The sequence below is a fragment of the Sinohyriopsis cumingii genome, chromosome 3 (genome assembly GCF_028554795.1).
Source record: "Sinohyriopsis cumingii isolate HCF-2022 chromosome 3, ASM2855479v2, whole genome shotgun sequence".
NCBI lineage: Eukaryota > Metazoa > Mollusca > Bivalvia > Unionida > Unionidae > Sinohyriopsis > Sinohyriopsis cumingii.
Window position 1 is genome coordinate 54907479 of NC_142963.1, and position 16248 is coordinate 54923726.

The window sequence follows — 16248 nt, forward strand, 5'->3', positions numbered from 1 at the left end:
TGATATGGTGGCAGCTCACCTGTCATCATGTGTGTGTGTGTTTGTGTGTACAGTGCCTTCTATTATATTTAAAGTTGGAGGGTGAGTTGCCAAAGTAGTGTTGGGAGAAGGGGGGGGGGCTAAGGAAAGCTCTGTGTGTGTGTGTGTGTGTGTGTGTGTGTATGTGTGTGTGTAATATCAACACAATCCTTATTATATTGTGGCAGTTTAAAGCTTGTCTTTTCATACAAAGTAAATAAATAAATATTTGGTAATATGGTTAGTTATCTGACAATCTCCATATTGTAAACTAAGAATTTATGTGAACAAGGTCCAACATTAGGGCTAATATCAGCTGTACATACAGATTCATGGCCAGTAAATTTCAACTGACAACAATTCCCTTGCCCACAAAATTGCTTATATGATTAAAAATCATTCCAGGACAAATGAACTGCACGTACCTGGCTACATTTTTACATTAACGAAATGGAGTTTATTTTACACCAATTTCCTGATGTAATCTCTGCTGGGCTAGAAGGTAAAATTTGGAATTATTGCCTCCTTTGTTTGTATTTGGTTAATATGATGATACAAGTCATTGGGGGTAAGAACAGATCATTTGGGGGGAAAGGGCTAATGTCAGCTGAATATCTATGTTCATCTTTGAAGTCTGAAAGTCAGGTCTATGGTTGTCAAATCTATATACATGTATGAAGTATCATTAAAATATATATGTACTCTCTGACCTTTTGATCTCTGCCTTTTGTCAGAAAGTAAACCAGAAACAAAATATGTATCACCAATTTACATAATGGGATAACTATTCCAGCAGGTCCCATGAGTGTTTGTCTAAACATGGAGACACACTGAAGGAAGGATGAACTGAGATAGAAAAATGGATGAACAGAGACAGATGTAGGTGATAAAAACATCCAAGAGAAATGTAAAATTTTACACAAAAACACATGACACCCAATTTCCTTATGCATAATGTGCAGTCAACGTGGAGCACAGGAATGACCCAACTCTGCAGATGCACAATGCACAAGCAGATAAGGGTATATTATTCTTTTGCAGATATCTGCATTGACGTTTTAATAGTTGGGCATACATGATAAATAAGCAGCTCAGAATCTGGCAGATATCTGCATTTGGCAGCTGGGTATATGAGACACACCAGTAGATCAAGGTCTATGATTCTGCAGCAGATATCTGTGTTTATGCTGCTTGTAGCTATGTATACACTATACACAGAAGACTATGATAACTACAAAAACGTGAAATTCCCAGAAAACAAATCAAAGGATTTGTCAAGCGCATGTAATGTAATTGGCTTCTGTGATGAAAGCAGAAAAATGAATCATTACAATCAGTAATGTTCTGTGACTTCTTTCATAAATCAAACAAGTAAGTTTTCAAACCAACACTTTCTTGGCAATTTTTTTAAGTTACATTATCTCAAAAAAAGAAAGCGTAGGCAATAATCCTGTCACCCTGGTAAGCATGAAACTGACATGTACCAGCTGTTACACTAATATGCAAAAATTGTACCTCAGCTGTCATTTGCAACTTCTGAAAAAAAGACTTGACAAATATACCATATATACTGACAAATATACCAACACTGACAAATATACCATATATACTGACAAATATACCAACACTGACAAATATACCATATATACTGACAAATATACCAACACTGACAAATATACCAACACTGACAAATATACCATATATACTGACAAATATACCATATATACTCACATTCAAGCCATATCCAACCACAAACAAAATAGTCCTGGACCTGCGATATATACTTACTTATAAGTTGAATCAAACTGCAAACAACAATGATCCTGATCTGCCATCATGTAATGCACCTGCAGATCAGGGTCTATGTTGTTTGCTCTACTAATTATTCCTAACAAACTACGCAGAGCCCTATGTTCTGGTATGTTATGCAACTACACAGATCTTGGACTGTGCACTTTGCAGCTGGACTCCTAAGTGAGTGAATATGGTACTTACAAATTATGTGAGGTGAGATTAAGGTCTCTGGTTTTTTAGGTTTTTTTTATTAACTAGTCCCAACAAGCTGCACAGACCCTGCACAGCAGATCTGGGTCTATGTACACTGCACTTTGCTTTTGGATGCAACTTGCAAATGAATATATATGGCAAGCATGTGGAAGTATGTGCAAGATAAAATAAAAAGGAATTTACAGTCTAAAGTGTTTTATAGACCAAGTAACTTATTAGAGCATTTGCTGGAAACAAGTCCAGTACGCAGTTAATCAATGTATTTGATGACAAATATAATTAAATGAAAAGTTTCCTTCACATCATTTTAACTGTGTGAGGTGTAGATCTGCAATATCAAAATATTTTAACAGATATATTCTTTAATAGTGAACTATTCCATCCGACTAACAATATAGTCCAAGTTTCCTCTGACCCTGCCACCCCATTTCTGATATTCGGATATTTATGTTGGGGTGTAGAGTCAGAGTCCACTGCCTATCGAAAAGTTGAAATTCGCCGACACATAAGGTAGCCACTTACTAGCCAGCCTAGCAAACTTTAACGAACTTTCACCGAGATATACCTGCATGAAATCGATAGGAATATGATTTATTTTCTTGGACATTGCAAGTAGAGCTATAGTTATATCTTTAATTCACTGACTGACTAGCCGAAACAATAGCGTTAATGAAATTTGACCTGGATGTGACCATTTGCATTCTGAGTGACATGACTGCACAAATCTTGCAACCTACATATCAATGACATCAGAGTTCAAATAGTCACCTGATATCAACAATAAATCATTTCTAATATTGCTGCAGGAAAACAAATTGAACATATAAATGACAGTCTCACACTATTTACAGAAAAATGAAAGAACATAAAATTCTCAAAATATTTTTTCTGAAAACAATGACCAGAAATCTGTAAATGTTGCAGCTACTTGGTAAAAAACATATTCAGCAAGCGAAGAGCACATTTCAATGCGACAGTCACATGATACCAACAAAATACCTTGCCAACACGTGCTTAGTACATGAATCTGGTTTTCTCCACCTTGCTGCAACACCGACAGGTTTCTAGTCGTTGTTTTTAGAATAAATATGTTAATTAATATTTTTGAATTCTATGTACAACAACTTTCGAAATGGTATATTGTTGATATCACGTGATTACTGGACCTCTGATGTCATTGACACCCCAACATAAATGTCCAAATATCAAAAAAGGGGTGGCAAGGGCCAGAGAAGTTCCAACTACCAACAATATTACAACAGGAGGCAAAGTACAGGTGTGGATTTTACAGAGTGTAGTGAAATTTTCATTGGTTTTGAAGTTTTGCAGCATAAATAGTATTTTGTACATTTTGTTTGAAAATGTTGGGATCATTCACAAATCTGGTAATTTTCTCTTCTTTGAAATAAAGCAAGACTTGTTTTTATTCATGACATCAATGTCTGACAGTTCTAAAAGACACTGAAATGAATTACTACATAAAGACTTTCTAAAACTTCTGTTGGTGAACACTTCATTTTTCAGACAAATTCGATTTTGTGTATTTTATCTCAACCATTTGTTGTCAAGTCTACAAATTCACATGTAATACAATTGTTTTGGTTCATTTCGTGTTACGTGGCACATGAACACAAGAAAGGTGGTATTCTATCAATGCAGTGAAAACTGCATAATCGAGCAAGAGTATTGTTCTATTTTAGTCTCAAGCTGGCATCAAGTACCTGTGGTTTAGTAAAACAATAAGTCTTGTTCAGGTGGAGCAGACTGTGGGGGAAAAAAATTATTGCAGAGACAAGCAAATATTGCAACTCACTGGTCAAGAGTGGTCCGAAAAAATTTCCCCAACCTCTGCCAATCTGGCCTTATTATAGGTGCCATTATGAGTGGATTACACAATGTTACACTGCACTATATATAGAATAATCCCTAATCAAAAGTATGAGATAGTAAATGGGAAGACATTAAATGGGAAGCCACTTCTAGCATGTACAAGATATTAAATGGGAAGACACATTATATGGGAAGACACTTCCAGTATTCTTCAAAAACTAAAAGTTATAATTTTTTGGCCATACAAGTTCACCGTCATTTATACCAGTAATAGCCACTATGAAATGTTTAAAGTGTGGATACCACATCATGTCATAATCAAACATGTACAAGAAAATTTTATTTTTTGACAAGTTTATGACAAAATACAACATACTGATATGAACTTGACAAATGACCATTAGTAGCGGGGTGGGTGGGGTGTTCTGTTGCAAACATATTCCATCTTCTTCACTAGCCAATGTTCTTTGATCCATCATTCCACAATGACCATTGGCATATGTAGCCTGCCAAAATGGTATCAACTGCTCCATTTTCTAACTGGATTCAGTTGGAGAAGAAAGAAACACTGATCCAATCAGATCCCTTCAAATAATTACTGCTCCATTTTCTATCTGGATTCAGTTGGAGAAGAAAAAAACACTGATCCAATCAGATCCCTTCAAACAATTACCAAGGGAGATATGGAATAATCATAATGGCCTCTGTAAACAACACAAGTCACATACAAATTTCTTCAATTTCAACATTGTTCATGAGGTATTAACTATAGCACAGTCCACTTCAATATCACTGTATACTTAACACGTCATGTAATGAATTCTCTCATTAGCTCCATCTGCTCTCATTCAAAACCTTTTTTTCCACATAAGCCAAGAATCAGATGCCACTACAGTGGCTCTGTCGAAATGCACAGCCATCCTTAACTAAATGACTGATCTCCCACAATTCAATGCAACTTACAGTCTAAAATTTATTTTGCCAGAAAATTAAAATTATCCAATTTTTTTCAAGCGATGCTTTACTGGGTTTTCTCAAGGGCAGATGGGTTAAGTGCATAGCTACAAATGTGACCAGTCCCTTGAAATGATTTCCAGGTGTTCTGAGGTGTAAAACTTCCAAATGTAAACAGTTCCTTTCTTGTCAGGATTTTATGGCCTGGAAGAATCCACACAATTCCCAGGAATTAACTATGGAGGTATTTTAGCCAGACACTCAAAGGATTTATGGGCCATGTTAGTGTTTTCATGTTTGTAAATCCCATGTATATTTCATCCTCAGTTTCAGGATTTTACCTATGATGTTAGTTTCAATGCCAATTTCATCAGGGATGAGAGGAAGGAATGTGTTCCTGAAATGCTCCACTGCTCCTCCTGATAGGGTTGTCTGCATAAAGACAAACTTCAAATGGACATTTGATGTATATCCCTGTCAAATACCCTTCAAAGAGTATATACATCATAACTGGTAATTCTAATTTACATTCTGAGAAAAAAAAGGCCTCAACCAATATATGTCATAGAATATTTATGTGGTGACCTATGTAGTAAAAATACATATGGGTGCGTATAGTAAGAAACATATGGTGACTGAAAATATTGTAAGCATAACTGAGTTCGCAACATTTGCAGTGCTTGTGGAATGCTTATTGCAACTTATGCAGCTTAATTTTCCATTATCTGCAGATTCGAGAATCTTGCCATGACTTGAGAGGAGTTCCAATCAGATGTCAGATTCCATGTGAAACATGAGCTAAGTGTTATCAAAGGTTTGTAAAGTTGAACAAGATCTATGTACCAAGGTGTGTCATAATTGTGTGAATATTCACACGCTCTATGTGCATGGTATAAATGCAGCATTTTCAAAAATAGGCCTAATTTTAGAGGTGTCACTAGTTAAAGGCACTAGTTTCCTCTCTTTAGCAAACCCATACACACCTTCCCATAATCCAATTTTCAACAGAAAGGATGTGGCAGTATACCAATCAAATGAAAAATAAAATAAAAATCGATATAGAAAGTTCAGTCTGGTTTTGTCTAAGATTTAACTGTTGCATCATACATACCTCTGGCAAGGGCTTTCCTTCTGGCGGAAGACATCTGAACATCACCTGGTCTTGCAGCTTTACACGGGCACTGAACGGTTCACTCTCAAACCTTCTCTTCAGATCTGAAAAGATGACATGTTAATCATGTTTAAACATTGATAAACGTTTTGTGTAGTATGGCACATCAGCACACATAAGACTATCTAGTGCTGTTGCAATGAAAGTGAAGTGCCAAGCCTCAAGACACACCATGGCAACCAATCTGGACTGGCTTGGGCAGGATTTATACCCTAAATCCAATTAATGTGAGTCATGCACACTAACAACAAAAACCACTACAGTTAATAGCTGTTCAAATATTGAATAGGATTGCAATAATACAAGAGTTTATTCCAATAATTTGCACGTTTTCAGAAGAAATGAGTAAGAAGATGGGTTTCTAAAGTACATTACTGAATATTTATGCATATATTGAAAGTGACTTCCATCTCCTTCAGGGCCACGTTGTCGTTGCTCAGTTGACATTATTTAATCTGTTAACAGGAAGTTTCAGTAGCTATATACTACAGCCGAGTACCATAAATATTTGTGTACTTTTGTATTTCTGAACATACCACAATATATGCCATAGAAAAGTACTGTGGCCGAAGCGGTTAAAGTGTCCTCCTCAGGTGTGGAAGGTCGCAAGTTCAAACTCCTTGTTTGGTGTTCAGCATTAAGAGGTTAGTGTTAGGACTGGCTGGCCTGGTGTCAAGATAAATTTGACTGGGTGGGACATGATGCCACATGTCTGCAGCATAATGCCCCCAGTGTTAGACATCACTACAAACTGTCACACTGCAGACATCTAACAAATTGACTCCAATTGTTAAAGCTATGTTAAATATGTAAAATAACCCACACATAACAACCAAAGTATACCACAATTGGATAACAAAAGAATTTTTGAGAAATACAACTTTAGGAAAATGTTAAATTTTGGAAATGTTTAGCTGTGAAAAATGAAAACATGCTTTAATTATTAAATTTATAACAAGTCAGTTTGGGAATTTTCCTACATTCCTTACTGGCAGAAACTTCTTAAGTACCTGTAAGGTAGAAAAGTACCGTGGTACAAGCTGCTGGAACAAAGTAGTATGGTACATCAGTATACCAGTAATAAAATGCACCTAATTTTGTACCATAAAAAGCATACAACACCAGAATAAATGAGTACCTACTACTACAGTAAGACTAATTTAAATTAAGGTCATTTCTTTTTGTTACACAACAAAAAATGTTTTACTGTTCCTGTGCACTGCAAAAAAATGCAATAGTATTAGAATTACTGAATAATTTTTCACCATGACAATATATTAAACATTTCACCACAAGAATGTATCAAACAAAAAGTAAATTTGCCTGTGTTGATACACCACTCATATAAATATCAACTACATTATACAGCACAGTGACTAGAGATGATGAAGACTTGATGAAATGGAAAAGTACACATGCTTTCAAAATAGTGAATACAGCTGCTCACCTGAAAAGCACTAGAGTAGAGTTAAATTATCGGTCAAACTTCATTAATTTTTTGGGAGAATATATCAATTGCGAAAAGTGGTTGTGTGTACAACTGAACAACTCGGCTCTTTCATGGGCTCATGAGTATCTGAAAGGTACCTTTTACCTAACAAATTACTACCATCAGAACTTCAATCTACACCAACAATTGAATTTGCAGGTGTTTCGATTGGCGCACCAGATAAACCTGTCACAAGCCTGACTACTTACAGCTTAGAAAATTCTATACAGAACGTTTCTATATAGGACTCGCTCATGCCAATTTTAACTCGCACGAATTGACACACTTGAAGTAACGTCAATTCTGTGAAAGAGAAAGTATTGGTGGATGTTTAATTCTAAGATGTTGTACTACACTGTAAAGTGTATTAACCAGAATGAAGTATTACTAATGAAGACCTGACATTTCAAATTTTTATCAGAGTTTCTTCAAGGGGGAAGGAGGGCTGGAGCTGGGAAGGCACTCAGGGAGAGTATAATTTATGAACCAGATAAATATTAAAATCAAATAGGCATGATTCCCATAAAACTGTCCAACAGAAATCTGTAGATGCGTCAATTTTTAATTTTTTAAAATTACAATGCCAACGAGACCAAGAGATTTATAAAATGAACAACGGAACAGAACATTCCCATCGACCAAAATTTAAGAAAACACAAGACTATTATCAGTGTTATGCCCAAGGCATCGTAACTGTAGAAGGAAAAACGCAATGGCCGCTGAAGGAACACCAGTTAAAGAGTTGAACAGTTTTTATTTTGAACATGCTTTGGAGAAATTTTTTAAATTCTGTTTAAGAAAAAGCAAAAGCATCATGCTGTATTGTTATGAAAAAAGTGAGCAACATATGGTCATTTGTTTCTTCTTTCAGCATATTAGACAATTTCTTGATCTAAAATGGAATTAAGCTCATTAAATTAATATTTTAGAAAAAGAAATTTGAAAACTCATCCTCGATTCATTCTAGCTGTGCACTTAATTAAAGAACGTCAAGGTCAAGGCATTGAGAATTGTTCTGCATGCAACATCACATTCACAGTTATCAAGCAATTTTCATTAATTTTAATACTACATGTTTCACAATGCATCAGTAATCTAATAATATTGTTGACACAAAAATACATAATGTGCATTTTAAAACAAAAGACTCACAGACTGTAACTACCGCAATCTTATCAAGAACCCCAATAGTACTGATACAGGGAATCTATGATACGTTATGACATGAATAATGTTCGTGTGGAAAAGACTTGTTGTTGCTGTTGTTGTTTTGGGTTTAGCACGTATATGGTAGCCAGTATATCTGGTGGAGGAAGGACCTGGGAAAACACCCAATTCTGCACCTACAGTCAATATGGATATTGAAAGGTCTTGAGAAACAAGCACAACAATTTTTAAAATTGTTGATAAGAATTACAAAAACACCATTCTTCAAGTGCAGATGTGTTAACTTTGTACTCTTTTAAACTTTTATATTATGTAACCCAAGGTTGAGAAAATAAATATATCAGATCTCTCATTTTAGTCCAAATTATCAACAATAACTCTTAAAATAAACTGCAGTTCTTAGAAATTATACATGTGGCCCTCTGCCCCCTTAAACATTAATAAATATATCAGAATTAGGTTTAGCCTAACATGTTGAATGAGAATTATAATTTATTTTCAACTCCTGAAAGTTCTAAGACCGTATTTACCTTGTGATCAGTGTTCCTACTCTGGCACCATATATACTTGCTTATAAAATGAGACTAACTGCAAACTGCACAGACCCAGACTGCTGTTGCATAATGCACCGACAGATTTAGGTCTGTGCAGTTTATTAAGAGTAATCAGTAGAATAAACAACATAGACCCTGATCTGCAGGTGCATTATATTATAAACTGTATCCAACTGTATAAAGAATAGACCTACTAACACATATCTGATAACAGCTTTGAATTGTTGCCGTCTAGATGAATGCCAATTACACACAAGTGAATATCACACTTTTGCATCTTTAATAATTGATAAATTAACATCTTACCAGTGCTTACAATTTGTACAGAAATAATAAAATCATCATAGCTACAATTCCAAGTTCAAAGATGCATGCACTGTCAATTAAGTTAAATGCCAATGAAAAACAATACTGTCCGAGACTGATGCAGAAACTACGTCTCATGCATTTCATTGTTTGGATATTGATTCTTCATATGGATCATGCATAGGACCCTAAAGAGCTAATGTCGTGGAAAACTTTCTGTTATAGGTGTTCAACTGTAACATTTTAGCAAGCAACTTGTTTCCAATCAATAGATGTCCACTGCAATACACTACACCAAGCAATCGTACAAAACTCGAGAGCAAAACCCATTCAATAACTGTCTCTGAAATAACAAGGGGCTTGAATCTATTTTCTGCCTATTAGACACAAATAGAATACCACTTACGCCCATGTAAGCTTAAATGGAAGCATTGTAGGCAGAAAAACAAATGTGATCAAACTGCCAATTTAGCAAATATAATCCAATCTGTTTGGCAATAATCTTAATAAATGTGCCTTTTAGATTGAAAATATCAACCAAGGAATTGACTTTTCACCATTCATGGGATTTTGCTGAATAGAAGAACACGATTTTGACAAGAACTGAATGTTCAGGAAATAATTGGCTGCTGTTAATGCCAAGCTATATAATTAAACAAATGGTTTTAAAGCAGTGTGTGTGTGTGTGTGTGTGTGTGTGTGTGTGTGTGTGTGTGTGTGTGTGTGTGTGTGTGTGTGTGTGTGTGTGTGTGTGTGTGTGCGTGCATGCGTGCGTGTGTGTGTCTGTGAAGTTTAAAGGAAATCAGTACAATACTGACTTTATGGAAACATTTCAAAGGATACAGGTAAGTATTAACAATGGATAAATAAAGAATGGCAAAAAGAACTTAGGGTAAGGCTTCAAAATGATACAACTTCAGTGAGAGAAAATAAAATTCAAACAGCAGTTTCTGATGCAAGTAGTTAGATGTCACTGAGCTTTGAAGATGGCGGGGAGGATAATATTTGTTTCCCCATCTAATTCACGACCTAATGGAGCATCTCCAAAACTATGCATTGAAGAATTTTCTAGCCTTGGCAACAACAACAACAAAAAACCGACAGATGTCTTTTGCTGCCAATGCTTCCTCTCATCTAATCATTCATTTTTCATACCGCTAGATATTAGTGGGTCAAAACCTTAATGCTTCAATTATAGAAATGCCAAGTTTGCAATGAAAGTAATAAATTTTCTTGCCATAATTTACATAACTTGACATCTAAGGAAAAGAAAACTTGATAACTCTAAAAGGCATCCATCACAGCAAAGATGAATGCTGCTTTCTGTTCAAAACCTACATTTTTTTAATGAATTTTGGTGAATTACACAGCTTGATAAATCTACAATATTTCTGGCATCACCAATAATTATCACTTTGAATTGAAGCCTAAGAGTATTCAATATTTTTATTTACATTTTATGTACTTGCTAAATATAAGTCGAGTCAAACCTCAAACAACAAAGATCCTGATCTGCCGCAGCATAATGCACCTGCTGATCATGGTCTATGTTATTTGTTCTACTGGTAACTCCTACCAAAATGCAACACCCCAAAGACCCAGATATGCCAGAACATTATGTGATGGCAGATCTAGGTCTGTGTAGTTTGCAGTTACACTCAACTTATGAACAAGTGTATGCATTACTTATCAAAAGCTGTGTGGAGATCAAGCAACATTTATCAATTTCTATATGTTTCCACATTAACAAAAAAATACAAAATAAATATAAACAATTTTTGTCTTTCTGCTTAGCAATCATTCGTTTAGAAAATTAGGAAAACGCAGAGAAGAAACTGTCTCATGTTTTTGGGGGTTTTGTTGTTTTTTATTAAAAAAAATACTCTCAAGATGGACTGATGCAAGCAGTGATAAATGGAGGTCATAGTAAAATTCAATGACTATTGAAAATAGTGGGTAGTTCTGTCACACATTTCCCTTTATAAGCTGCAGTTTGGTTTAAAAGAAGTTTATGGTGGCCGTTCCCTTGAATTATTATTGATCAATGTCTAATTGGTTTCTTGCCCTAAAGTATTACGGCAGTGGATGGTATATTTCTATAAATGATAAATAACAGGGATAAGCAGCAAATAAATGTAACCTAACATCCAAATACTGACAGTCAGGAAAAATTCATGACCCAATTGCCAATAATATAGTCAACAAAATTCCAAAACTGGCAAAACTTTTCACTACATCAAAACGTCTGGATTGTCTTTAGACAAGTACTGAAGGATTCCTTCATCAAAAACTTATCGATGATGTACTGTGATAAACAAGTTATGATTACCACTCGTGACTGGACCATAATTTGTGGAAATTAATTCCCAGTTGTTCAAGATACAACTTGTGAGGAGTCTTCCTCGATCCTGTCAGTTCAACTGCAACACTTTGACAAGAAATCAAATCTAGGAAAACATGATAGATGTACATAACAGACATGAAATGTAGCAATCAATTTCTCCTTGCTGTTGATGAGTTAGTCAAGGCAGGTGAAGAATGGGCCCATCAAGATATCTACAGCACATCAAACTTGGTAATCAATAATCAATTTCAACAAATGTATATACAATTATAAATTTTCAATTTTTAAGGCATATATGTTTAATTTCTTATCCATCCTAACTGCCCTCTATTATGTCAGGAATAAATTTCAACAGTTTGGCTTGTACCACAATGAAATTGTTTTTTCTGGTTGTTTTTTTTTTTTTTTTTTTACGAGGGTCAATTTCCATATATTGCAAACCATTCTAAGCATGGAATACCTCAAGAGACCAGAACTCTAACGCCATTATGATAGCAAATTCCTGATAACTAAATTGTAAAGCTGAACTGAAAACAGAATAGGACTGGATTATAACATTTTTTAAGTTAAGAACTTTTTTCTATTTTCCTATTCTCAAAAAGTACTAGAAAGAATTTTACTTCTTAGTGTTTCTTTCATATCTGCACATTCATATAGCTGCTTGTGATTGTATCATCATTCATATATATGCATGCTCTCTACAGTCAAGCCATTTTACAAAGGACCTAAAACCTGCATTTGTTAACTTGTCAAGTCTGTGTAATAATGAGATCACTGACCTTACTTTGCATACTTCAATATAAGCTATCATTTATGTTAAAATATAGTCTGGGACAATCTCCACCACATACAAGCACCCCTACCCACGCCCTTGGGTATAATGATATCGTGTCTCGGTATCTGGACTAAATTCCATCAGCAGACTGAATGCCTATAAAAATGGAAGATGAGGCAGGACTTGCTCACATTTTTCATCAGTCATTTACTGAGTATATGCATTATGAAATCATCTATAATTTCTTACATTTAAAAAAAAATTGCACATAATCTGAAATAATTTGTTTACTCAATTTTAATCTGGTCATGCCATCTGCACTTGCAGCACCATCTGCACTGGCAGCAACAGTCCTATAACCACCATAAACATCTCATTCTATCTCGATTAACTGGTATGATGCATTAACGGAAATAGGAGTTTATACTCACATGCATTTTCCACAAATCCCCTTTTGCTTTTGATAGTAACTGCGCCTGGCGTTCCAGCCACGCTGTCGGATGCGTAACATTCACACCAATATCCATCACTTCCAAAATACTCTTCCACTTCTTCACGTGTAACCTCTATACTCGTCTGCAATGTCCTAATTTGCGTTAACGGGTCGACTAATTCCAAGTTTGTGTGTTCATGTTGCCGCACCCAAACACCTGCACATTTGAATGTAATCTGAACAGCACCAACGGCCTTACATACAATCAATGTCGGCTTGTTCTTCACTGCATAGTAATAATCATCTGGTTCCTGGATAAATTTAAGCTGATTGACTTTCCCTGGATTTCCATTGTCAAGACCTCCCAGATATTCTCCTGAAAAATGAGAAGAGGAATAATCGTTATTGCTCTGCACTTTCTTGGGCTTGCAATCTGATGCAAAAAGAACTGAATTGTTCAATTATTCCTTGGATAGTGGATTGCTGCCTTTAAAAAGCATGTCACTTAATGATGTATTCAGGCTTTGTCATGTGTTTTACAAACGAGAAACACATATATCAATAGGTTACTTTGGGTCCGAGATTAAAAGGGACTGAAGTTCCTTGCCTAAGGACAGACCATATTAGTTAGCCAAGCCGAGTTGATCCACGATTCCAGTCACGAGTTTGGCACTGAATCAACCTGTCTCCATTTGCATTAGTCACATCCACAACATACAGGAGGATGCAAACATTATCTACATTCTCATGCCCACGGGGGCTTACAATGCACGAGTTTTAAAAATGTATGACAACTTTCTCAGATATGCAGTAGGCACCCTTTCTCTTGGATTTTCATAAAATTTTCTGTAGAAGAGATCTTTTTGTAAGCGCAAAAGCATATGTCTCTCCCCCATGCAAAATATGACACTAATGCTTGACAGATGGAAAAGACCCCGTAACCATGAGAAATAAAGTCACTGAGTGACAATAATAATTGACAAAATGGAAAACTCATCATGATCATCAAGACGAATAATGTCACCCCATGACACTAGTACTTGACCGACAGTAAGAAATATCAAACAAGGTTAATAAAGCTGAATTTAGTTAGGAGTGTGATACAGAAGATCCCCAATTTGTAAGGTCCACAGTTTGTAAGGTCCACATTTTTGTCTCGCTCTCATTATATCAAAACAATTTTGGTTAATTTAAGTTGCATACAGAAAGCTTCAGCTCTTGAAAAAAAATTGTATTCATTTGTCCATTTGCTATAAATTGGAGATAGAAGGCATTATCTTAACAAAAAACAACATTTTTTGTATAGATGATGCAGACCAGATAGTTCCAAGCAAGTCTAAATGTAGTCAAGTTTTTACAATGACCATGACAAATTAATCAAGCGACCTATACATGACTTCCAGTAGGAATACCAAATTTTATTCACCTACCTAAAATAACCTTTTTTTTCTAATGATAAAATGTGCTAAGAATATATGTCAAAAACAAAGTTCCAGTCCAAAAGTTTTAAAAACAAGTTTTAAAAAACCCAAATGATTGTAGTAATGGTCTGAAAATCTCCCCAGAATATATACCATATACATGTACATATAAACAGAAATAGCATATGCAAGCAACACATACCCTTATCTGTGTCATGTAAAATGTGCTGGTAGATTGTGTTCTAAGTACTCCTTACAAACTGCATAGACTCAGATCTGCCAATGCATTATGAGACTGCAGATCTGGGTCTGTGCAGTTTGCAGCTTTATCTATTACACAGATATATATAACATGTTTACCAAATTTTAATTTGTCTTGCTTAAGTGGTTTTTGCTTAACTGTACTAACAATGTTTATGTCAAATAGGACATATCCAAAAAAAGTTCAAAAAAGGTGCAAAACATATTTTAAAAACTGCTCTAATTGCCTTCATAATAATAACAGTAAACACAATCCTACCAAACAGCATTTTCCACCTCAAATGCTTTTTACTTTGCTATTTTAATAAGCTTTTATCAACAACAAAAAAGGCAAAACCCGAAAAGTTCTAAAATATTCAAAAGTTTAAAGAAAATAACTAAACTAGCATGAAATTCTAATCATGTAATCTAAATACAATCAAGCCAATAATTTTATCTTTAACTAAATGAACTCATTTTTTATTTTTCGTACATACAGGGTTTTGTCTAAAATGTCCCAAAAAAATAACTTGAACAAAAATGCAAAAAAATGCTCTTATTGGCCTGAAAGCAGTATTAGGACAACCACAAAAAAATACAAATCACGCACAGCAAATTTTTATGTCTACCACAAGTAATTCTGACATAAAAATGCTTAAAAGGGATAAAACAAACCAAAAAAATTCAATTTCAAGAATGTCGAAAAATTTGAAAATTAAGGTGAATCACCAGAACCTAAGATAGTCTCAGAACCAAACCAAGAGATGTTTTTACATCCCCTGGTGTGAGAGAATGTAACGTTGTCTCGGGCTGATTTTAATATTTTCCAGCTAATAGTCTCAGCTTATTGAAAGCATAGTTACAATATTTAAGACTACATGTTACACAAATAGGGCCTTAATTACAATATTTAAGACTACATGTTACACAAATAGGGCCTTAACTGCATTATTTAAGACTACATGTTACACAAACAGGGCTTTAATTACAATATTTAAAACTACATGTTACACAAATAGGGCCTTAACTACAATATTTAAGACATGTTACACAAATAGGGCCTTAACTACAATATTTAAGACATGTTACACAAATAGGGCCTTAACTACAATATTTAAGACTACATCTTATAGAAATAGGACCTTACTTAAAATATTTAAGTCTACATGTTACACAAATAGGACCATTATTACAATATTTGACTACATGTTACACAAATAGGACCATTATTACAATATTTAAGACTACATGTTATACAAATAGGACCATTATTACAATATTTAAGACTACAAGTTACACAAATAGGACCATTATTACAATATGTAAGACTACATGTTACACAAATAGGACCATTATTACAATATTTAAGACTACATGTTACACAAATAGGACCATTATTACAATATTTAAGACTACATGTTACACAAATAGGACCATTATTACAATGTTTAAGACTACATGTTACACAAATAGGACCATTATTACAATATTTAAGACTACATGTTACACAAATAGGACCATTATTACAATATTTAAGAC

At 34.7% G+C, this 16248-nt stretch overlaps 1 protein-coding gene across 3 annotated transcripts in view; it reads right to left on the bottom strand.

The window, feature by feature from the left end:
* Positions 1 to 16248, bottom strand: part of LOC149802885 (netrin receptor UNC5C-like) — a 265894-nt gene that overhangs the window by 99785 nt on the left and 149861 nt on the right. For all 3 annotated transcript variants that reach the window (XM_089952355.1, XM_089952353.1, XM_089952354.1), the window contains exons 2-3: positions 13047 to 13424; positions 5921 to 6024 (exon numbers count right to left, since the gene is read on the bottom strand). In XM_089952355.1, coding sequence (XP_089808481.1) covers positions 5921 to 6024; positions 13047 to 13424 — 482 coding nt within the window. The remainder of the gene's footprint in view (positions 1 to 5920; positions 6025 to 13046; positions 13425 to 16248) is intronic.